Source organism: Mixophyes fleayi, chromosome 6 (assembly GCF_038048845.1).
Source record: "Mixophyes fleayi isolate aMixFle1 chromosome 6, aMixFle1.hap1, whole genome shotgun sequence".
NCBI lineage: Eukaryota > Metazoa > Chordata > Amphibia > Anura > Limnodynastidae > Mixophyes > Mixophyes fleayi.
Window position 1 is genome coordinate 122,497,169 of NC_134407.1, and position 26,188 is coordinate 122,523,356.

The 26,188-nt window shown below is 40.6% G+C and overlaps 1 protein-coding gene across 1 annotated transcript in view; it reads right to left on the reverse strand.

The window, feature by feature from the left end:
* Positions 1–1,642: 1,642 nt before the first annotated feature.
* LOC142161535 (glutathione S-transferase P 1-like) overlaps positions 1,643–26,188 on the reverse strand; it is a 33,680-nt gene continuing 9,134 nt past the window's right edge. The window contains exons 3-7 of the mRNA XM_075217233.1: positions 20,712–20,824; positions 9,992–10,079; positions 4,998–5,101; positions 3,243–3,350; positions 1,643–2,274 (exon numbers count right to left, since the gene is read on the reverse strand). Coding sequence (XP_075073334.1) covers positions 2,089–2,274; positions 3,243–3,350; positions 4,998–5,101; positions 9,992–10,079; positions 20,712–20,824 — 599 coding nt within the window. The 3' untranslated portion in view covers positions 1,643–2,088. The remainder of the gene's footprint in view (positions 2,275–3,242; positions 3,351–4,997; positions 5,102–9,991; positions 10,080–20,711; positions 20,825–26,188) is intronic.

Here is a 26,188-nt window from a genome sequence, read left to right on the forward strand (position 1 = left end):
GGAATGTAAGATGGCCTTGGAAAAAATTATTGAAGTGGCCTTATGTGGGTGGGACCAAAACATCTGTAGATGGAGCCAACACAAAAGTAGGCGGGACTTAGAACTACTGGAATTGGGTTGTAGTAACATTTAGGAAGCCCTAGATGTGATGACTTAAGACACAGCGGTACTTGTACCACTGCTATCCACCATAGCAGCGGTACTTTAGCTTGATGCAAAAAAAAACACAGCTACTTCGAGCTGACAGATGACCACAGGAATGCCCATTCAGAACAAGAGCAAAACACCTTTTTTTCAGAACCAGAACCAGAGTTTCAACTGACCTAAATGGTGAAGTTGTGTATGTCAGCAGTTGATTGTTTTGACATGTCTACAGTAATTGGTTCATTTTTAATATCTCCACAATTTGCAACCATTTACATTTTGAAGTAATATTTTTTATCTTTTATTTGTTTTTGAAGTAATATTTAAGCCAAATCGATAAAATTAGTGTTAGTGTTCGGGCAACTTTCAATAATACCCAATTTTTAATAATGCATATGTGACCTGCATCTGGAGTTAAAATTATATGGATTTTTCATCTTTTATTGAATATGCTTTTTGCTTACTTGCTTGAAACACGGAACTGTCCCCAGATACTGCACTATATAGTGGCATTTATAATTTTGCCTACATAATTAAGCATAAATCTGTAATTGGTTATTGTGTCATGAAAAACAAAATGTTGAGCTACATATTAATTTTGTAACACCAAAATTACAGCAGATGCATGCATTAAAACTTTTGCTGTTAAAAACAATATTTTGTTCCACAAAATAAACAGTGTGTTACAAAATAGATTTTGTGCCAAAAACCTGTTTTGCAATACAAAAGTTTTTCTGCCACAAAATCAACTTAACTGTGTGAAATCAGTTTGTGCTTAAAATAATTAGAGTATTGTGCTGAAATAATTTTGTACAACAAAATCAAATTTGTGTTACAAAATAATATACTTTCATTTTGCATCAGTAAATAGAATTTTGCAACACATTTTGATTTGTTTTGCATAATTATTATATACTATAGACTTATGCAAAGATGTTCATGTCTGTGTAGCATAAAAAGGCTTGTCATGTAACATAAAATTAAGTGGGTGTGTGATGATACAGTGATCTACTTGACCAATTTCCATAGATGGAAAATTCTGAGCCGTATATATCAGTAGTGTATTACTATCATTTTACTAGACATTTCGGGACACAGATTAACTTAACCAAGGCAATTGGTGGTAGGTATGACTTATTATGGATTGTCTGATAACTCTCATGATCATTTCTAGTCCCTCCAGCTGTTATTAAATACTTTTCTGTCAAACCCTCCCTTAAATTCTTTGGACGAAGCCAATTTAATATAATGCGGCGATTTATTGAGCCTATGTTGATTGGTTAAATTCTGAAACCGCAGATTCCATTTGGTCATCTGTACAATGGAGTTTGAATTTGGAGAAGCTGTGTGAGTTGGCAGGTGTGACGATTCCCAGAGACAGGCCAAAATTAAGCCTCAGTGACTCCACTACTCAGGTAGTTGACCCCTTATGTAGATTTTTGGTTACAGGTACCCTAGGTTCCCTAAAGAAAGCAAAGTGCCACAATCAGACAAGTAGTCAATGAAAAAATTGTTTATTTTATGTGGAGCTCGTTCAACCATATTACAAAATATAATCTAGAAATCAAATTAACTACAGAAGTCTCAGCAGACACACACTTAAGGTAAATACACACAGCAAAAGTGGCCTGAGTATTCCTAGATTCATCCCTTCCATTGGTTTGAGCTCCATCTCTCTGTGATCTGCTGCCTAGCTATCCCTGATTTCGATGGGCATGCTACAACAACTAAATCTATTAATTTAGGCTTGGTGTTGCTCTTGAGTTACATAGTGGGACATCTAGTTGATACAAGACAACTGAAAAATGAAACCAGGAAAAACAAACATTTTATACTACAAAACAGACAATAGTTTATATTGGATTCAGAGGTATTTAGAGGTTTACATGAAATGGGAATTGCAAGTAACTATGGATAGTGAGTATTTGATGGAAATGTCGGTGTTCATTGGTGTTTAGGGGTGATACGACGCTTATTGCGCTTTTCAGATTTCAAGTACTCGCTGAGTTTTGGTCGGGAGGCAAGGCGTTCCACATATGCAGAGAGGAGGGGAAAAGTGGACAAACAATTTGGGTCAAGGTCTAGGTGACAGTGAAGTATGTCCAGGAGGTTGTAGTCAGCGTATGAGATCTGTAAAAAGAATTAACTGTTGCATTAATGACATAGCAGGTTTGCACAAAGGGGACAAATTGTACAATAATATAGGAACATAGGACAGCACTCAACTTTCATATAAGATATTTAGGAGGTTTATGTCATAATATAGTAAACTGACAGCACTTAGTAAATCACTGATAACACTTCGAGGGGTATATTTACTAAACTGCTGATTTGAAAAAGTGGAGATATTGCCTATACTAACCAATCAGACTATAGCTGTCATTTTGTAGAATGTACTAAATAAATGATAGCTAGGGGCCTGATTCATTAAGGATCTTAACTTAAGAAACTTCTTATTTCAGTCTCCTGGACAAAACCATGTTACAATGCAAGGGGTGCAAATTAGTATTCTGTTTTGCACATAAGTTAAATACTGACTGTTTTTTCATGTAGCACACAAATATCAACTTTAAATGTCAGTATACAAATAAGCTATCAAGTATTTGTGTGCTACATGAAAAACAGTCAGTATTTAACTTATGTGCAAAACAGAATGCTGATTTGCACCCCTTGCATTGTAACATGGTTTTATCCAGGAGACTGAAATAAGAAGTTTCTTAAATTAAGATCCTTAATGAATCAGGCCCTAGAATCTGATTGGTTGCTATAAGCAACATCTCCACATTTTCAAACCCCCAGTTTAGTAAATATACCACCAAGACTTTTCTGGGATAAGATGTAGACATACAGGCAACATATATAAGGGAAGACCGCCTTTGTCATAACTTGTATGTTGCAACACCTTATTCCCATAACATGAGATGTGTTTTCACTGATTTGACAGAGTGCCTCATTTTCACATATTGTGACATGATTGCTAGAGGGTACATGAAGCTCTTAACAGTACAGATTCTGGCTCATTCCATATTCTTCTAAATATGTATGAATATTGTATATATTTTGGGCAGAAAATTGTAATTAAATTTGCTGGACTTTACCTTATCTCCCACCAGAAATTTGGTTCCATTGGAATTCTGAGAAAGGATCTTCTCAAATGCTGACAGCTGATTGGGCAGATCAGTTATGTATTTCTCCTTACCCGTTTCCTGTTAAGTAAAAACTGTTTAACTTGCATGTCCAACAATACCTTCAAAGCTCGCCCTCTCTCTCTCTCTCTCTCTCTGTGTATATTTATATCAGAAGTAAAACAGAGTTTCATGTTTGGAACCTTGAATTTACTCTGATATCGTTATAGGCCTCCTTGACAGAATTGTACTACTTATATCAAATTATATCAAGTAAATAAAAAGCATGCATACTGTGGTTTGTGAATCAAATTACTATGTTTGTGTCCTGTCTTAAAATAATAGATTGACAGCACGGGCAGGTTTCCACTAGACCAGGGAGAACATGAGCATGGGGCTGCCCCACTACAGTGAAAACTGCGCTATTTATGCAGGTGGTTCTTATGGAGTTGGGGCTGCAAAAAACAGTATAACCATTCCCAGAGGCTACCAAACCCATGCTGAACAGTTCTGGGGTTCATCCTTACAACCACGGGCATTTTATATTTATTTATTTATTTATTTCTAATTACATAGTGCAGCATCTATGGTCTGAGTAGAGGTAACTGTAAATCAACTGCAGTTCTTTGCTACTCAATAAAGTGTGTTTTTTCTGCAGGAGACACAGATGATGACGCATCATTAAATGAAAATAAATTATGTGTTTTAATTATGTTAAATTACGTGTTATAATTATTATTATTATTATTATTATTATTATTATTATTATTATTATTATCACAACCTCATACAATTATTTATCAACAGACCGTGCTGTTAGCTATGGTATTGCAAACAAAACATATATATTGTTTGATGTTTAACGTGAACATTACATGTGCGGAAATTTTGCTACATGGGATGTGAGATGGCATCAGAGTTAAAACACAATGTGATGTTTGCTACATCTATTGAATAATTCTCAGTGTGTTGGTACCCACAAGACCTCCTATTCTGGACAGCAACTTTACTCTGTCTAACCCATTGGGTGCCATATGTCATCTTCAGCTTGATTACTAATACTGCACTAAGAAAATTTTTAACCTCAGAAAAAAATCTTAGACTATTTCCCCTTCTTTTAAGAAAATATTGTGCCTAAATCATGAAGGAAAGTAAAGGGAAAAAATTAGTAACTTTGCACCTTGGCAAAACCTTGTTGCATTGAAGGTGAAGGTAAATTTAAAAAGTTGGGGACAGATTTATAGTTGGGGTAGGGCAGTCATAGATCAACTTTACATTTCAGTGTACAAAACAAGCTATCAAGTAATGGTGAGCTCCATGAAAAAACAGACAGTATTTAGTTATGTATAAAATAATAAACTAATTTGCACCCTTTGCATTGTAATATGCTTTTTTCCAGGAGAAAACGTACACCTTTACTTTCCTTAATGAGTCAGCCCCATTAGGTGTACGAAGGTTATTGTAAGTAGCTTTCCTAAGCAGAAGAAGGCTGAAAACTGCATACAATAACTTGCAATGAGCTAGACACAATATCAAATATACTATCTGTAGGATTTTACATTTTTATCATGAAAAACATTAGCTAGAGATATTTGGATTACTTTCTATTTAAGTATAGTTGATGATAACAAGTTTTTCAGTTTTTCCTGAAATAGGAAGCTATGAATTTGTGTAAAATTAAACAAATATCTCAGTTTCTATCTTCCATAATCCTCTTGTTGCACTTACAAATTCCATAAAAATCAGTCGGCCATATTTCTGCCTCAGATCCTCCACACCATCGTTCACCATGTCAACAAGTGCTTTTTCCTGATTATTGCTGCCACTAATTCCTATGAAAGTAAAATTTGTGATATGAGTTAAGCACAATTAAATAAACTAAAATGTTCAAAAATAGCAAATATAAACCCATCCACTCAAATGTCATTGATCAATAAACAATATGTTCAAGCGCAAGCACAGGACATTGCTATTAGCATAATTTTTGAAGAGCTAGATAGGATAGAACATCACATTTCATATATTGAATGTCGTGTCTATGATGGTCTTTGTCTCTGTATATAGAACTATTACTGAATTAGAGTAATAGAATTATTACTGTGATATTATATGCAACTGTTCCTGATCTATAATAACATACCACATCTGCTATTAGCAGGGCCTGATCAACCAATAGGCTGATCAGGCTGCAGCCTGGAGCGCTGGATCCTGGGGTGCGCAGCGCAGACTGAATTACATTTCCCCTACCACCCACCACACACACAATTCTTTTATTTTTTATTTTTATATTTGTGGTGGGGGCTGGCTGGCATAATCGGGGGCCACCCCTGGTCTAAAGGGGCGGCCCGACAGTCTCTATTGGAGTCAGGCAGCCTGATATCAAATGCAACTGCTGGCAGCTGCTTGGCAGTGCAGCCACTGTTCTGGTCTCGGAACATTACCACAGCTCGTGAGACCAGAGTAAGAACCGTCCGCAGCCACACAGACAAGCAACTGACAGCAGTTGCATTTGCTGTCAGCCTGCCTGTCTTGTTACAATCAATGTGGAAAAAAAGAGAGAAGAGCAGCACCTGATCAAAGAGAGGAAGATAAGTGACAGGTGCTGGGTCACATTAAATAGCAATGGGGACAAGTGATAAAATGGCAGGAGGGGGCTATAAATATTGCAGAAGGGGGCTATAAAAATGACAGAAGGGGGCTCTAAAAATAACATAAGGAGGCTAAAAAATGACAGAAGGGGGCTGTAAAAAATGATAGAAGGGGGCTATAAAAATGTCTAAAAGGGGCTATAAAAATGACAGCAGGGAGTTATATGAATGGCAGAAGGGGGCTGTATGAATGGCAGAAAGGTGCTGCATAAATGACAGATGGGGCTGTATAAATTACAGAGGGGGCTGTATAAATTACAGAAGGGGGCTGTTAAAAGTTCTGATGGGACTGCAGAAATGGCAGAAAGGGGCTGATGTATTAGTTGGAGGGGGAGTTTAAAGAATAGAGCAACTTTGTGGGCGGGGGGGAATGACCTCTGTATTGTTTGGCGATCACAAGGATGATCTCTGTATTGTGTGGCGGTTACAGGTATGATCTCTGTATTGTGTGATGGATATAAGCAGTGTCGGACTGGGGCGGGCATGAAGGGCCCACCAGAGGACTGCATCGCTAGGGGCCTACCAGAGGGGGTACAGAAAGAATGCAGTGTGTATATAAAGAGTACACAGTCTTGACCTGCCCCTTAGATTGGGCAGAACAGTCACCAAAAATCGGGATTGTCCCACTAGAATCAGAACATTTGACAGACTGTCCTACCTGTTCTTGTCACTTTCACCACCTGTGGCTGCTGGTTTCTTTAGTTGCGGCTTGTATGGTTCCTGGAATGTTGGAGGCCCTATTTTGAAAAAAATCGGTACATTTAGAAAATTCCAAACAGCCCCGGCGTTAAATCAATAGGACCCACGATTAATACTTAGGCCTTCCTCCAGCCCCAACATTAAAGTTATAGTATTCCCATTTAATAAATAAACCTATTTCCCTCCCTCCAAACAGCCCCAGCAATAAATTAATAGTATTTACGTATAATAAATATACCTATTTCCCGCAACCGTCACTGCCATTAAATTATTAATATTCACATTTAATAAATAGACCTCATGCTCCTCAAACTCAGCCCGACATTCAATTAATAGCCCCCAAACCACCCCAGCATTAAATTAAAGGTCCTGTCACCCCATCTGAATTTAATAGGCCCCACTATTAAATTAAATAGCCCACCAATAAATTAAATTGCCCCACTATCTCCCCACAAATAAAATAGCACCCATTAAATAATTAGCCCCCTCTAAATTCCACCATTAAATTAATAGCCTACCTCCCACCCATGTACTATTAAGACAACCCCACTCCTTTCCCTCATATCACACATTATATAAAAAAAAAACACTCCCTCACACACTATAGCAGCCCACCCTCCTTTCATTCACACAGTATAGTGGGCTCCCTCTGCCATTTCATTCACACAGTATAGCAGGCCCCCCGTCCCTCACATACTATAACAGGCCAGACCCCTCCACCCCTGTCACTCACACAGTATAGCAGGCCCCTGCCACTCACACAGTATTGCAGGCTCCCCATCCCTCACAAACTATAGTAGGCCCCTCTCCTCTGTCACTCACACAGTATAGTAGACCCCCCGTTCCTCACATACTATATCATCATCATCATCATCATTTATTTATATAGCGCCACTAATTACGCAGCGCTGTAAAGAGAACTCATTCACATCAGTCCCTGCCCCATTGGAGCTTACAATCTAAATTCCCTAATATAGACACACACTCACACACAGACACAGACAGACAAAGAGGGAGAGACTGGGGTCAATTTTGATAGCAGCCAATTAACCTACCAGTATGTTTTTGGAGTGTGGGAGGAAACCGGAGGACCTGGAGGAAACCCACGCAAACACAGGGAGAACATACAAACTCCACACAGATAAGGCATGGCCCCTCTCCCCTGTCACGCACACAGTATAGCAAGCCCCCCTCAGCTGTCACTCACACAAATAGCAGGGCCCTCCTCCCCTGTAACCAGCACAAATAGCAGTCCCCCACCCTCCCCTGTCACTCACACAAACAGCAGGGCCCCCCTCCCCCATCACTCACACAAATAGCAGGGCCCTCCTCCCCTGTCACTCACACAAATAGCAGGGCTCCCCTTCCCTGTCACTAACACAAATAGCAGGGCCCTCCTCCCCTGTAACCAGCACAAATAGCAGTCCCCCACCCTCCCCTGTCACTCACACAAACAGCAGGGCCCCCCTCCCCCATCACTCACACAAATAGCAGGGCTCCCCTTCCCTGTCACTAACACAAATAGCAGGGCCCCCTTTCATTCACACTTACCTTATTGCTGCAGTGCTGCAGACTCCTGTCTGCGTCGCTCCATGGAGACTCCTCTCTGCCTCGCTCCGTGCTCCCATGCTTGCTGTGCGTTCAAATGCGAAACAGGAAGTTGCATGCATTCCACGGTGAAATGCACTTCCTGTTTCCTGTTTCGTGAAAGTGGCTGGTCTGTGTACAGGGGCCAGCCACCCACTGCCACACTGACCCCCCCCCCCCCCCCCCCGTGCGAGGCACCTGGCCCCCGGCCCCCACTGTCACCCATCGAGGACACAGGAATCATTTTTTAGCTCCGCCACACCACAGAAGCGGGCGGAGCTATCTGCCATTATGGCCTACAGGTGGATTCCCTGGCCCCCCAGCGGCCCAGCCCGACGCTGGATATTAGGGATGTTCTCTGTATTGTGTGGCAGTAACATGGATGCCCTTTGTGTTTTCAGTGGTCACTAGAATGCTAAATACTAGTCAGATGGGGCTGGTAAAAGTTAGTATTTGATTGTAGCTTTTTGACAGCACAATTTCATATATTTTATTGTCTACATATGCCTGTGCTATGGGGTAGTTTTATCTGGCCATAATGAAGTGTTGTGTTTGAACTAAGGGTGTGCACCGTCGGATCTGCACTGTTCGGGTGGGCTCGGATTAGCGGAATCCGAGCCCGCTCATCCTTAGTTTGAACTAAAGAGCCTAGTTATTCAGGGTTTGTTAACATTTTGCATTAAAATATAATTTCTGCATAACAGGACCCCAACTTTTCAGAAGCTAGCTAGATAACAACAAAGCTACAAGTACAAACAAGAGAGAGCAACAGGTAATCAAAACTGCAAGAAAGGTAAAAGAAAGAGAATTTGAATCCTGGAGAATACACCTGAATAATCCTCAATGAGTCACAGATTTATGCCTTATATGATATGCTGAATGTCAACATATTACTCCTTATGTGCTTGAGTTGGTTGTTGTGCATGTGCAGAATGCTATTTTGTTTGTTGCTGAATACGAATGTAAACATTGGGGGGTCGCTACTGGTGTATTAGCCTAGGGTGGCCGGAACCCTTAATCAGGCCCTGAGTATTAGACTGCATTCTGGAACAAACTGAGCATGCTTCTGCCAGTCCATGCGATGTTAATACTCTTTTTAATCATTTTGAACATTAAATACAGATTCAGAAGCTACATAGCAACTATCACTGAAAGCAAGTTATTCCAGAACTAGTGCTTTGTGCGCATCCTCAGATTTGCATTCAGCTTAACATGAGCCACTTAATGATTGTTTATTACTTATTGGTTTAGATAATGGCGGATTAATCATTAATGTGTAGGTGCCAGAAGCACTTTAGGGGGAGATTCAATGAGAGGTCCCGTAAGGGCCTTGCACAATTTGCAGCTACAATTATTTCAGGGTATTACAGTACCTGAAACCTTGCTGATTTTCTTTACACCTCTATGATGTGTGAGCAAAAATAAGAGATGATTTAGATACAGAACAGACCGCCTCTTCTCATCATGTGACAGGACTTTCCCCCCTTAGACTTAACACTGTTTTATTAGATTGGTGGGGTCCTGCAGAACTGTGACTGCGTTTATGAATGCATGTACTTCAGATATATGTACCACAATCATTTGTAATACCTACAAGATTAATCTTCTACAAAATGCCCCATCAAGTTACAATGTATTCCGATGACAATTAAAGATAAAAGTAGTAAAAGAAAGCAATAGGTTTATGAGAAATTAGGGGAAAAAATACTGTGAGTAAAATAATATGACCATATTTACAAAGGAAAAGAAATAAACATAATTCTGCAAGATATGATGATAAAGTCTTACCATGTTTGTTTCCCAAGTACCTCAGGATGCTGTTGCTCTGATACAGATCAAAGTCTCCATCTTGAAATCGAGGTAACTGCCCAAAAACCTGCATGAGATGAAATGCCCATAATGAGACTAAAATAAAATGGACGTGGAGGGTAGAACAAGGGGGATGGTCTGAGAGACACACATTATTTACAAATGACCAATCATTAAAAGCAAACCTGGATTTAGCTGAAAATAAATCACTGGAAATAAATTGGATTTAACTGGTAAACTCATACAAGATTTATATCTATTTATATATACCTTCATAGTAGTAATAACACTAATAATTATTATTCTTCAAAATCTATTGTTCTTTTCTCTTGATGGACTTAAAGCAATTAAGCGGTTTACAAAACTCACCTATCTTAACATGCTATCCATATGCATTTCTCTTCATATAAATAAATCCAATTTGTCCATGTACATCATTATTGTATCCTCAAAAAACTGACACTGATGAGTGAGCAATATACATATTAACATATTGACATCATCTCAGTGAGTGCTGAATTAAGCTGGTCATACAAGGAGCAATTTGGACAGGAAATGTATTTGCTTTAAACAGTAATGGCCCCAAATTGCTACATGTGCGGGCCCCCAAAAAAAAATAAGGACTCCCAACTTCCAATCAACATCAGATTGGATCAGATATACATTATCGGCTACTGAGTGGGCACTAAATGGTCTTCAATTAATAGCTTGACATTTTAGACCTAATTGACTAAATACATGTGTGGTTTCAACAATCGTTACCAATCAAATGCTAATTAGGATATATTCCATATATTCATCAGCTGGGCACCCACATAGGTGACCACATTGGGCATAGTGTATAAGCAGTGTGTCACGGGCACTAGGAGTCTTTGCCCAGGATATCACCAGATGATGTTCTTACCAGAGTAATATAGCTGGTACTATGGTCCTCTGGTAGCAGGGTGACAACGGAACAGGAGAATCAGCAGATGGTGAGAGAATGCTCAAGGAAAGTCTATGACTAGCAGCAACTGGTAATGACTTAGATGTATGTACACGAGGAACCAGATGGACAAGTAAACGTGAGGAGAGTCAGTGGTCTGCGTATAGCAAGTTGTACCACTGCTATAGTGAGGAGGAATGTCCAGGAGTAGAGATGAGGTAGTGAAAGTCAGTGGTCTGCGTATAGCAAGTTGTACCACTGCTTATGTGAGAGGATACTTGAAACTGGTGCCACAGGGAAACAGGAGTCAGTGGTCTGCATTCAGCAAGTTGTACCACTGCTATATATATGTGAGGAGGGGCACGAGGAGATGAATGGAATGGAATGCAGAGGATACACGGGGCACAAGGAACTTGATCCCACGATGATATCCACAATACTATAATAACTAGAGATGGGCGGGTCCGGTTCTCCGAGAACCGAACCCACCCGAACTTTGGGTATCCGAGTACCGAGCTGAGCAGCTCGGTACTCTCCCGCCAATTCCGAATCCAAATCGAGGCCGAACGTCATTGTGACGTCGTCGGATCTCGGGACTCGGTTCTCGCGATACTTCAACTTTATAAATACACGCCTCCACAGCAATCCATCGCCATTTGACAGAGGGAGAGAGCAGGGTGTAGTCATAGGCTAATTAGAGCAGGGACAGAGAAAGAATACAATATTGTTCTTGCAATTGCTCTAACCAAAATCGCTAGTGCAGAGAGGAGGATAGAGGTTTATTATTTTTTCTTCATATTTGGCACTCCCCAGCGCTTTTGGGTTGTCCCCCATAATTGTGCATTAATATTTCTGGCTGTCAAAAGTCATATCTGTCAGCAGTATCTACTCAATAAATGTTAGCACTCCTCAGTGTTTTTGGGGTGTCCTCTCTAATTGTGCATTAATATTTCTGGCTGTCAAAAGTCATATCTGTCAGCAGTATCTACTCAATAAATTTTAGCACTCCTCTGTGTTTTTGGGGTGTCCTCCCTAATTGTGCATTAATATTTCTGGCTGTCAAAAGTCATATCTGTCAGCAGTATCTACTCAATAAATGTTAGCACTCCTCAGTGTTTTTGGGGTGTCCTCTCTAATTGTGCATTAATATTTCTGGCTGTCAAAAGTCATATCTGTCAGCAGTATCTACTCAATAATTTTAAGCACTCCTCAGTGTTTTTGGGGTGTCCTCTCTAATTGTGCATTAATATTTCTGGCTGTCAAAAGTCATATCTGTCAGCAGTATCTACTCAATAATTTTAAGCACTCCTCAGTGTTTTTGGGGTGTCCTCTCTAATTGTGCATTAATATTTCTGGCTGTCAAAAGTCATATCTGTCAGCAGTATCTACTCAATAAATTTTAGCACTCCTCTGTGTTTTTGGGGTGTCCTCCCTAATTGTGCATTAATATTTCTGGCTGTCAAAAGTCATATCTGTCAGCAGTATCTACTCAATAATTTTAAGCACTCCTCAGTGTTTTTGGGGTGTCCTCTCTAATTGTGCATTAATATTTCTGGCTGTCAAAAGTCATATCTGTCAGCAGTATCTACTCAATAAATTTTAGCACTCCTCTGTGTTTTTGGGGTGTCCTCCCTAATTGTGCATTAATATTTCTGGCTGTCAAAAGTCATATCTGTCAGCAGTATCTACTCAATAATTTTAAGCACTCCTCAGTGTTTTTGGGGTGTCCTCTCTAATTGTGCATTAATATTTCTGGCTGTCAAAAGTCATATCTGTCAGCAGTATCTACTCAATAAATTTTAGCACTCCTCTGTGTTTTTGGGGTGTCCTCCCTAATTGTGCATTAATATTTCTGGCTGTCAAAAGTCATATCTGTCAGCAGTATCTACTCAATAATTTTAAGCACTCCTCAGTGTTTTTGGGGTGTCCTCTCTAATTGTGCATTAATATTTCTGGCTGTCAAAAGTCATATCTGTCAGCAGTATCTACTCAATAAATTTTAGCACTCCTCTGTGTTTTTGGGGTGTCCTCCCTAATTGTGCATTAATATTTCTGGCTGTCAAAAGTCATATCTGTCAGCAGTATCTACGCAATGGATTCAAAGCAGTCCACATATGATCTAAATGAGCAACCAGGTTCTGTCACCAGTCCTGATGTTAGTGTTCCCAGTACGTCATCTGGCCAAGGCGATGTCAAACAACAGAGTGTTTTCAAATTAGTGCAAAAAACAAAAACCAAAAAAAAATTTACTGTATTGAAGCGAAAACGAAGTGTAACTGAGCAAAAGTTAAGTGACGATAAAAAAAAAATTGCAAGCATGCCATTCTACACACGCAGTGGCAAAGAGAGAATGAGGCCTTCACCTTTGGCTATTAGTGGCAGATCCCAAAAAGTTACCCAGCCTACAATTGGTGCACAACTACTGTTACGCGTCAAAGCTGAGCTGCAAGATACCAGTGAGGCATTACAGGAGAATATTTGCTCTGATTCACAAATGACAACAATCCCTGTGGAGAGTCCATCCAACAGTGGGATGTCTAATCGTGAGCATTCTGCTGATGTGTGCCTTAATAGCCCGAGTGTAGCCGGTGATACCCAAATTGAGGATGCCACTTTGGAATTAGAAGAGGATGAGGGGGAGATTTGTGTAGGCGACGAGGGCGCTAATGAGGATGTTGATGAGGATGAGGTTGTTTGTGTAAGTCCTGCACCAGTGGCAGCAGTTCTGGCACGTGACAAGAAAAAGGCCATTGTCATGCCTGGGCATAAAACAAAAAAATCCACTTCTTATGTGTGGAATTATTTCTACCCAAATCCAGACAACAATTGTATAGCCATTTGTAGTGTATGTGAAGCCACAGTCAGTCGAGGGAGGGACCTTAACCATCTTGGAACCTCGTCTATGTTACGCCATTTAACGAGAGTTCATGGCAAAGTGTTGGGAAAAGCTGAAAGTTCTTCCCAAAAGAATACAAGCACTCCCTCATCAGCTAAGACCCTCCGCTCACCGACATACCGACGGCCACAAAATACACCCACCACACCATCCTCATCAATATCCTCAGTAGCGCTCGGAGTTAGCCCGGCATCCCACTTAAGGCTGGATGACTCCGGCACTATTATTGATTCCTCTGAAGAAAGCGTTAGTCCTGCTGCTGCTGTTGCTGCTGCTGGGGGTGAATCGTCATCCCAGAGGCAGGTGAATAAAATGAGCAGTCCTACATTTCAGCAATTAACTGTGAAACAATCCTTTGCGAGGGGAAGCAAATATGACAGCAGTCACCCAGTCGCCAAGCGAATCACAGACGCCATGGCTGCAATGTTAGTGTTAGATCTGCGTCCAATCTCCACCATAAACGCAGCTGGTTTTTCACAGTTAATTGAGGTTTTGTGTCCGCGTTACAGAATTCCATCGCGACACCATTTCTCCCGTAAAGCTATTCCACAACTATACCAAAAAGTGTGTAAAAATGTAGAGATTGCGCTGAAAAATGCCATTCTGCCCACTGTTCACTTAACCACAGATATGTGGACAAGTGGAAGTGGCCAAACCAAAGACTATATGACTGTGACAGCCCACTGGGTTGGTCATTCACCTTCACCAGCAGGAACAGCAGCAGCATGTACACCACTACGTAACATTTGTCACAGGCAGGCCACTCTTTGTATCACCGGCTTCACTAACAGGCATACGGCTGACAATTTGTTACGCAAACTGAGAGATGTGATTGATGCATGGCTTATACCACTCGGACTCTCCCCAGGGTATGTCATTTCAGATAACGCCAACAATATAGTGCGAGCATTACAGCTGGGTGATTTCCAACATATTCCCTGTTTTGCTCACACCATCAACTTGGTGGTGCAGAGCTTCCTACGAAACAACCGTGAGGTGCAGGAGATGCTTTCGGTGGCCCGTAAAATTTCAGGCCATTTCAGGCATTCAGCCACAGCATGTAGGAGATTACAGCAGCTCCAAGAGCAGTTTAACTTGCCCTGCCACCAACTTAAGCAAGAGGTGGTAACTCGGTGGAATTCCACCCTGTACATGCTTCAGAGGATGGAGGAACAGCGCAAAGCCATCCAAGCATATTGCACAAGTCATGACATTGGGAAAGGAGGGGGGATGTATTTCACTCTTGCACAGTGGGGAATCCTTTCAGTGCTGTGCAAGGTGCTGAAACCATTTGAAGTTGTGACATGTGAGGTCAGTGCAGACTCTGCTAGTTTGAGCCAAGTCATTCCTTTAATTAGACTATTGGAAAAGCAGCTTGAGAAAATGAAGGAGGAGCTGAAAGCAAGCAATTCAGCAAAGTATGTTGGCCTTGTCGATCAAGTACTTAATTCGCTTCACAATGATCCTCGAGTTATTAAGATCTTGAACTCGGATCAGTACGTTTTGGCCACTGTGCTTGATCCAAGGTTTAAAACCTACATTGAGTCTTTACTTGTAAATGAGCGAGATGTGAACTTTTGCAAGGAGCTATTGCTCAGCAAGTTGGCCGCTGAACTGGGCCTCGGCTTGACGACGTGTCCTCCTTCACTTTCTCAAGCTGTTGCTCGTAAAAAATTAAATTTCCAAAAAAGAAGCAGGGAAGACACAGGGGGCAGACGAGAACAATTTAACATCTGGGCTGGTTTGAAGGATTTTTCAAAACAAAGTGTCACTTTGCCCATAAGTCCATCCAATATGAGTATAAACATGCAAAGGATGGTGGAGGATTACTTTCAAGAGGTAGTTGATATGGAAATGTCAGACAGTCCCTTTCCTTACTGGGAAGAAAAGCAAGCTATTTGGAAACCCATGTACAAACTTGCTTTGCAATACCTAAGCTGCCCACCCTCCAGTGTGTACTCTGAACGAGTGTTCAGCACAGCAGGGAACTTAGTCAGTGATCGCCGTAGAAGGTTACTTCCCAAAAATGTGGAGAAAATGATGTTTATAAAAATGAACTACATCTTCCACGAGGAAGGCCTTCACCATCCAAGACATGCAAGCACTGACTGTTCTCTAATGGCGGATTCAAGCGGCGATGAATTGATAGTCTGTGATGATGACGATAACACTGATGAGGGTGAGGATGAAGCTGAAGATGATGCCGATAACATCTTTTTAAAACTTTCTATGTAAGTGTAGGGTGCAATCTACCCCCAAAGAGGAAAGGGACTTGTGGCATTTCCATATCACATACCATCTTGAAAGGCTGCTGTTAGGGCAATTTATCCTTAAGGGTAGGGTGTCATAGACAGAGTGACCCTAAACTGGCTTTGTCCATTTTTCATAATATTGTACAGTCTATAATGGCTGAATTTTTTAGTATTTTATACAAGTGGAGGGGGGCCTAGAGAGACAGAAACCAAACTGGCTTTCTCCATGTCAATTAATATTGTACAGTCTATAATGGCTGAATTTTTTAGTATTTTATACAAGTGGAGGGGGGCCTAGAGAGACAGAAACCAAACTGTCTTTCTCCATGTCAATTAATATTGTACAGTCTATAATGGCTGAATTTTTTAGTATTTTATACAAGTGGAGGGGGGCCTAGAGAGACAGAAACCAAACTGGCTTTCTCCATGTCAATTAATATTGTACAGTCTATAATGGCTGAATTTTTTAGTATTTTATACAAGTGGAGGGGGGCCTAGAGAGACAGAAACCAAACTGGCTTTCTCCATGTCAATTAATATTGTACAGTCTATAATGGCTGAATTTTTTAGTATTTTATACAAGTGGAGGGGGGCCTAGAGAGACAGAAACCAAACTGGCTTTCTCCATGTCAATTAATATTGTACAGTCTATAATGGCTGAATTTTTTAGTATTTTATACAAGTGGAGGGGGGCCTAGAGAGACAGAAACCAAACTGGCTTTCTCCATGTCAATTAATATTGTACAGTCTATAATGGCTGAATTTTTTGGTATTTTATACAAGTGGAGGGGGGCCTTGAGAGACAGAAACCAAACTGGCTTTTTCCATTTCTTTACATATTTAACTATAAGTGTAGGGTGTAATATACATTCAAAGACGATGGCTGCATTGCCAATATGCATAGATGGAGAGGAAGACAATCTGTTTTGTGTATAGAATAGGCCTACCAACGAAGAATTAAACTGTTTTTTGGGATGATTTATTACCTCAACAATTAGATTACTTGTCTCTAAAACAGTTGGAGCACTAAATTGGGTTAATTTAGGCCCAAAAACATGGATTTTCCCAAAAAATAGCAAAACAAAACCAAACAAAACCAAAACCAAAACCAAAACACGCAATGGAGGTTTTGCAAAACCAAAACCAAAACCAAAACACGACGGTAATCCAGATCCAAAACCGAATCCAAAACCAAAACACGGGGGTCAGTGACCATCTCTAATAATAACTGACAAGCGCTGCTTGAAGTATACAAAGTCACTATAGAGATCCAGGTAATAGGAAACAAAGTCAATAGTAACAATAGGTTCAGTGATGGAAGACTCCGGAGATGAACACAACACAGTCCAGACGGATATGCAATACAATAGCAAAGTCAATGGAAAGTATGCATACCGCGGTTCAGGAGAGCAGGCTGTCAAGGAGACGTGCAGGGATACCTGAACGGCTGAACGCCGGCAGGACTAGAGACCACTAGAGGATGGAAGCGGTAATCAGGTTGGTGCAGCGCACGGAAGGTAACTGGTAATCAACGGAGCAATACTCAGGAAGCAGTAGTAAGTGAAACTGGAAACATGAAGAACACGGGAGAGTTGAGGCTGTCTGGTATCCGGCAGTAGCAGCGGAGGCATCGGAGGGAAGGCACGCTGAACACAGGAGAGTAGAGGCGGTCTGGAATCCGGCAGTAGTAGCGAAGGAATCAGTGGAGAGCTGACACGATGAACACAGGAGAGTTGAGACGGTCTGGAAACCGGCAGGAGTAACGGAGGCAGCGGAGAGCAGACACGCTGAACACAGGAGAGTTGAGGCGGACTGGAATCCGGCAGCAATAGCAGATAGGAATCAGCTGAGTGCAGACACGATGAACACAGGAGAGTTGAAGTGGTCTGGAAACCACAAACGAAGTAGACAGGAATCAGCTGGAGCTGAATACACGAGGAAACACAGGAACACCTTCAGAGGCTCATGGGGAATGAGACTCCAAGATCAGGCCACCAGGTAATGATCACAGGTGGTTTAAATAGGGAGGGTTACCTGATCATCCAATCAATTAAAAGAAATAGGTACTGAAGGTTTCATAAGGGCTGCACATGCGCAGACCCTCAGGATGGCGGACGGCCACGGTTCCTGAACACAGGAGAAATGGCACTCACAGTCCGGTGAGTGACACAGTGTTAGACAAAGATTTTCAACCATCTCAATTAGAGAAACCCAAATATGACCCACATTTTTGATTAATTTATTTCCATTTTACTGTTGGTTACTAAATAAAACCTCAGGGGGTATTCAATTGTTAGCGAGTTTGGAAGTTCGAGCGTGCAAAGTAATTTTTTTGCTATTTTACCTTATTTTTGAGCGCGAAAACTTCTCATGCAATTCTAATCTTTTTTCTTTTTTTTACCGAAACGGTGTTATCGCGCTCCAAGCGTTTGTCAATGTTAAAGTATAGGCTGGCTGCGAATCCTTAGCGGAAAAAGCTATTCAATTGTTTTTTAACGCCGAGTGTGAAAAAGGCAAATATGCTGTTTTATCTCGCACCTCCATGGTCTGCTCAAAGAAAAAAAAATTTTATTAAGTTAAGAAAAATATACATTAAACTGAGAAAATAGGTGTAAAAGTTCATAAAAGTAACCTAAAAAAAGAAAAGTACTTAAAAAAGTGTATAATAATTAATCATTTTTGGAAATTTCCCCCTTTAGAAAAAACTATAGTGGTGCATGTATTTAAACTTTTTTATATTATTTTTTGTTTTTAAGAGGGGGGGGGGGTGGTTGTGCCAAAAAGTATCATGTTTTTTTATTTATATTTTAAAAGCAAAATCGTTTGCTCCCCACTCTATTTAGTCTTCGCCCTAGTGCTGGCAGGCTATTGATGTGTGAGTTAAACTCTTTGAAAAATTTGACGTAGGGTTCCCCCTAATTTAATTGAACCAGCACTAGGCAAACCAGCCGGGGTGATAGGCACTATAGCAGGGGGGGGAAACGCAGTTTGGGTCCCACAGCCATAATGACTAAACACCCACAGACTGTTCAGCGCTGGCCTGGATTCCCTAGGGATTGTGGTCCGCTGAAAAATGTAAGTGGGCCACCCCCCTAGGGACACCCAGCCCAGTGCCGATAGCACTAGGGCTCTTCCTACTACCCCTGGGCTGTGGGTAGTAGGGTAATAAATGGGGATTTTGTATGAAAAAAAACAAAAAAAAATTAATTTTGATTTGTGGAACTACATGTCCCAGCCAGCCATGTTGGCCTAAATAGTGTGGGCGTGCTGCTACTTGTCTAACTACAAGCACCAGCGTACCCATAGCACCCAGGGCATGTTTGCACTTGTAGTAGAACCACAAGTGCCAACATGCTCTTACACCCACGGCTGGCTGTGATCTGTACTTCCACAAAGCAAAATGTTAAATAAAAGCACAACACCCTCATTCCAACCACAAATCTTTACTAAAAATAATAAAACCCCAAGAAATACAGTAAACACCCTCATGTACACCATAGATTTTTATTGAAAAAAACAAAAAAAAAATACTCACCATGGACGAAATCCTCAGTTTTATGATGCTTTACCTACACACACTTATTTACGCAAAGTCCCAAAAATGATTTTGTACCTTCGAAGAAATGTCCGGCTTGCCCACTGTCCCACAAATATTTGTACCTTACAAATGTCCATGCTTGGCCAGTGTTCAAGAAATGTTTGTAAATTTCAAAAAATTTACCTCCTTGTAAAATCTTTAATTCTGCTGTACAGGGGGGGGCATTGTTGCTTGCAGTGCTGGGGCCCTTCTTCATTGCAGTGTAGGGGCCCTTCTTCATTGCAGTGTGGAGGCCCATTCTCTTGTGCTGTGCTGGGGCCCTTCTTGATTGCAGTGTAGGGGCCCAATCTCCTTTGCAGTGCTGGGGCCATTCTTGATTGCATTAATTTACTTTTATTTTTTTATAGTAAAATGAGTGCCTTAACCATTTCAAACTCGCTAGGACCAATAATAGAGCGCGAGGGGGTGCATGCAAAAAAACAATTGAATTGAGGGGTTGTTTTTATTTAAACGCGCGCTCGAACAGGAAAAAACGAGCGTGTTTTTTTTTTTTTTTTACGAGCGCGAAATTTTAACTCATCTCGCTAACAATTGAATACCCCCCTCAGAGTGTCTTATAATATCTATCCCTCTATCTATCTGTCTTTCTGTGATCTCCCACCTGAATGTCCTCATACATCCTAGTGAGTTGTGCAGTTAGAACAATGAAGACATTCATTGATACCGCCTGTGCTATGTACATCCCCGAACAACTTGGTGTGATAATTACATCCCTGGATACCTCAGTGTGCTAACTGTATTCCTGGATACCTTGGTGTGCTGATTACATCCCTGGATACCTCAGTGTGCTAACTGTATTCCTGGATACCTTGGTGTGATAATTACATCCATGGATACTTCTGTGGGCTAATTGGCAATTCAATAATGTTTGCTTCAGTTTTTTAGAAAGGCAAACAAACACCCAACTGTAGCAAATAATCATTTGAACAAACAGAAGGACTATCTTTGGTAAACGTGGAACTACGTGAAAACCCAGGAAAGAGACTATTTGGAACAGTAGACATGAGAGGTCATGGGAAACACCTCACCGTGTTCTTCTTCAGTCCACATTTTCCAGAGAACCAGTCTGCAGTTTGAACTTCATTCTCAGTCCAAGAAGCCCACTGATCTGCTAGCAATAGTCGGATGGGCTCAGCTCTTCCTAGAAAAGAACACAGTATGGTGGTCATAATGAGAACACTCTTAGTGAAATTTTTTAGATTAATCATTGGAAAAGTATCACATTACAATATTTTCTATTTTTGTGAAAGATTATAAGGCCTTATATCATGTCACTGATTTAGGGCCTGATTCAAGTCCAAAAGAACAACCGTATGCATAGCGTATTGTACGTGAATTCATACTGCGCATGGCCAGAAACTAAACTTATGTGTATATGAATGCAATTGCAAGAAATTAGGAACTGCACACATTTAATCATTATGACCCCTTACAGAACAAGGGAGGGCGGATTAACGTAGGCCATTAACGGTAAGGGTGAGTTAAGTTAGATGCAGCCAATTGATATCCCATATTTATCATAAGTATGCTTGTTTTATGTAGAGATGCTCAGGCTCGGTTCCCGAGAAACGAACACACCCAAACTTAGCAAATCCAAGTACCGAGTCGGCTCTTTCGAGCACCCTCAGAAAAGAAAACGAGGCAAAACGTCATCGTTACATCATTGGATCTCACGAGTTTTGGATTCAATAAGTACCGCCCTCCACGGCGATCCAGCGCCATTTCACAGATGGACACAGAAGAGGTAGCACAGTTCTTGGCAGTCTCTAGAGCAGTTGGGCAGCATCATAGGTAGAAAAGAAAGAGGAAGGGTAGTAGTGTTCTTCAAAGTCTTCAGTGACATTCAGAAGAGCTCCATTGCTCCATTGCTAATTGTCATTGCTAAAATAGAAATAATAGGGCTGGCAGGCTTCGTCTTCTAAATCTGCAGTCACATTGTACTGTGTTATATAGATAAAACACAAAGAGGAGAGTGTCATTGCTCCATTGCTAATTGTCATTGCTGAAATAGAAATAATAGGGCTGACAGTCTTCGTCTAAATCTACAGTTACATTTTACTGTTCCATAGCTCACTCAGAAACAGGAGAGGTGGCAGAGTTCAGTTGAAACAGAAATTGTAATATTGGGCTGTCAGTGGTCTTAAAAGTCTCCAGTGACATTCTACTGTGCCATAGCTCATACAGAAACAGGAGGAGTGGCATTGTTCTTGTCACTCTCCAGTCTCAGCCATGATGATACTAATCCCTCTATCTCATGTGCTAAAGGCTATGTTCAAGTGTATAATGGTTTTAAGTCAGGGAAACAAAAATGTAAATAAAAAGCTTGCTCCTTTTTATAGAAAAAAAACACCTCTAATAAAGGTGAAAGTTTACTGTAGAAAAACTTAAAATTGCCAACATGCCATTCTACCCAAAATATTACCTAGCATACCAGCACCAGCTAGCTCCATTCTCTCAGCACCTGCAATCTACACTGTCATTATATTCACCCTCATCAGTGTGTACATCATCCTCAAACAATACTAATTCATCCACGCTGGAATCCAACATCACAGAAGTCTGTGTACTTTGATGTAATTGCTGGTAATGGCCTTCCTCATGGAATTTGTAGCTCATTTTACGGAAGAGTTGTCACAATTTTTGGGCAATTCTTTTAGAGAAGAACCAAATGTCAAAATGTAGTGCAGACTCCTTCACCACTGGGTGTCTTGGGAAAGCGAAGTTTTTTCCTAGCAGCAATTTCCAGAGAAACTGATGAAGGAGACATCATTGTGTCATGTACCACTTGCTAACCAGGAGCTCATTGTATCTCTTGAGATCTGGGTGAGTTGAAAAGAAAGAGAAGACATAGCTCTTAAATCTAGAATCAAGCACAGTTGCCAAAATGTAATGATCCGATTTCAAGATGTTGATAACTCTTGGATCCTGGTGAAGCGAATAAAGTACTTAATCTACAAGTCTAAAATAATTAGTGGAATTACTTTGTTTCATTTCCTCTTTCAATTTCTCTTAATGCTTTTCAAAAAGACTAATTAGGGGAATCACTTGACTCAAGCTAACAGTGTCTGCACTCTCTTCACAGGTGACTACTTAGAGTGGTTTCAGCTCCTTGCACAACACAGAAAATATGCTCCACTGCGCTGGAATAAAGTACATTCCCCCTAAATTCTATTCTTCTTGCAGCTGCTGCATTCTCCTACATGCTGTTGCAGAATCCCGAAAATTACCCTATATATTTCGGGACACGGACAGCATCTCCTGTCATTTTTTAAAATGTTTTGTACCACCGAGTTGCAATGACATCCCTTAGTTTCACAAACAGGTTGTCAGCGGTATTACCTCTGACCTGCGCCTTGTCTCGTCTCTGATAACCACCTCTCATTCCAGCCTTCAAGATTTCTCCCGAGCTGCTCACCACTTATGGAATTCCCTAGTCCAAAGGCGACTAAAGAATATTAAGATAAATAAAGCTCCAGGTCCAGATGGCATACACCCAAGGGTCCTTATGGAGTTAAACTCGGGAATAGCTAGACCGCTATTCTTAATTTTCAGAGATTCAATCTCATCAGGCTCAGTACCAAGGGATTGGCGAATAGCAGATGTGGTGCCGTTGTTTAAAAAGGGGACGAGATCACAACCAGAGAATTATAGACCTGTAAGCCTGACATCAATAGTGGGGAAACTACTGGAAGGTATTTTAAGGGACAGTATTCAGGATTACTTGGTACGCAATAAAATTATTAGTGGGAATCAACGTGGATTTGTGAGGGGTAGGTCATGTCAAACTAATCTAATTAGTTTCTACGAGGAAGTTAGTGGGAACTTAGATCAGGGCAGGACAGTAGATGTGGTCTACTTAGATTTTGCAACGGCCTTTGATACAGTGCCACACATGAGGTTGGTTTACAAAATAAGGGAACTGGGTCTAGGAATCAAAATTTGTACTTGGATCAAAAACTGGTTAGAGAATAGGGAACAGAGAGTTGTGATAAATGGAACATTTTCTAATTGGTCAAAAGTCTTAAGTGGAGTACCTCAAGGTTCCGTGCTGGGACCACTCCTTTTTAATATATTTATTAATGACCTTGGTGATGGTTTAGAGAGTAAAGTTTCTATTTTTGCAGATGACACTCAACTCTGTAAGGTAATAAAATCAGAGCAAGATGTAGCTTCTCTACAGAGGGACTTAAATAAACTGGAGGATTGGGCAGTCAAATGGAATATGAGGTTTAACACAGATAAATGTAAGGTTATGCATTCAGGGATCAAAAACAAGAACGCAATCTATAAATTAACTGGAATTAATTTAGGAGAATCTATAATGGAAAAGGATTTGGGAGTGCTCGTAGACAGTAGACTTAGCAATAGTGCTCAATGTCAAGCAGCAGCTGCAAGGGCAAACAAAGTATTGGCATGCATAAAAAGGGGCATAGATGCAAGGGAAGACAGTGTAATTTTGCCACTGTATAAATCGTTGGTAAGACCTCATCTTGAATATGCAATACAGTTCTGGGCACCACTCTATAAAAAAGATCATTTGGAACTAGAAAGGGTTCAGAGAAGGGTGACAAAATTGATAAAGGGTATGGAGTCAATAAGTTATGAGGAAAGGTTAGCCAGTTTAGGCATGTTTACTTTAGAAAAGAGGCGTCTAAGGGGAGATATTATTACTATATACAAATACATAAGGGGTCAATACAGAGAGCTTTCATGGGAACTTTTTACCCCAAGGACCATACACAGGACACGTGGTCATCCCCTAAGGTTAGAGGAGAGGAAATTTCACAACCAGCAAAGGAAGGGGTTCTTTACAGTAAGGGCAGTCAAGATATGGAATTCATTGCCAGGGAAGGTTGTGATGGCAGATTCAATAGATATGTTTAAGAAAGGGTTAGACAAATTTTTAGCAGAAAGGTGTATCCAGGGATACGACCGTTAATTTAAAATGAAGGATAGTAGTGGATATAGGGTAAAAATAGGACTGCAATATTGAGTCTGGGGGGATTTTCACAATTGAAACAGATTAGCGGTTGCTTACTCTGGATTAATTTCAAACATAAGTGCAGGATCGCAGGAGATCCAAAATAGGTTGAACTTGATGGACTGGTGTCTTTTTTCAACCTCATTAACTATGTTACTATGTATGTTACTACTATGCTCAATCAGACTTTCCCACAGCCTTCAAATCTCTAAATGCGCTTTGAAACCCCATCTCTTTTTTAGAGTTTACCTTATCCTCGATAACAATATTCACAATAATATACCCTCACAACTATCCCAATCTCCACTCTGAGCCACACTCGCTCCTCTTGTTTCAGCTGTGCCCTCTTCCCTTTAGAATGTGAGCTCTCTAATGAGTAGGGTCCTCCATACCCTTTGTTTTCATGTCTCCATCCATTTTGTCTGTTCTTGTTTTACGTATGTCTTGTTTTATGTATGTCCTTGTCTTCCCTACTGTACGGCTCTGTGGAGCACTGTGGTGCCTTACAAATGTAGATTATTAATAATAATAATAATAATATGCCTCTTAGTGAAGCAGATGATACACAGAGTAGCCTGCCTCTGAAAAATGTGACGTTCTTGGGTACATGCTGCTGCTGTTCCTGCTGGTGAAGGCGAATCACCAACTCAGTGGGCTGTCACAAACATATAATGTTTAGTTTGCCCAGTTCCGCTTGTCCACATATCTGTGGTTAAGTGTACAGTGGGTAGAATGGCATTTTGTAGCCCAATAACTACATTTTTACAAACCTTCTGGTAGAGGCGAGGAATAGCTTTTCTAGTAAAATGGTGTTGTGATGGAAATTTGTAATGGGGACAGAAGGCCTCAAGTAACTGTCTAAAACCAGCTGTATTAATAGTGAATATTGGATGCAGATCTAATACTAGCATATTCGCCATGACGTCTGGATGGTTAAGGTCCCTACCTCTACTGACTGTGGCTTTAAAATGTTACAAATGGCTAGACAACTGTTGTCAGTATTTGTTGAAAAATAATTCCACACATAAGAGGTGGATTTTTTGGTCTTATGACCAGGCATGATAATGGCCTACTTCTTATCACTGACAAGAACTGCTGCAGTTTTTGTTTGAAAGTGTATGAAAATAATATTGTGACCTGTGAGGTGGTCAAAATTGACTGCAAATGACTTGAAATTAGTGTTAATGAGGTTAATATTAATGTAGGGGAGTAAAAAAAGCAAAATTATGTGATTTTAGCAACAACAAAAAATAGGGATTTTAGAAAAAAAATAGGGATCCAAAACCAAAACATGCAAGGGCGGTTTTGCCAAAACCAAAACTAAAACACGAAGTTAATCCAGATCCAAAACCAAAACCTGAACACGGGGGTCAGTGAACATCTCTAGTTTTATGCACTCTGATGTGAAATTATTGTACATATGAATATGCGTATACTTCATCCAGCTATGTGTGTCCTTGTACAGAAAGTACTTTTCATACAGTACGTACTTCCATCCAAGCCTAAATCGTAACTTATCTTAAG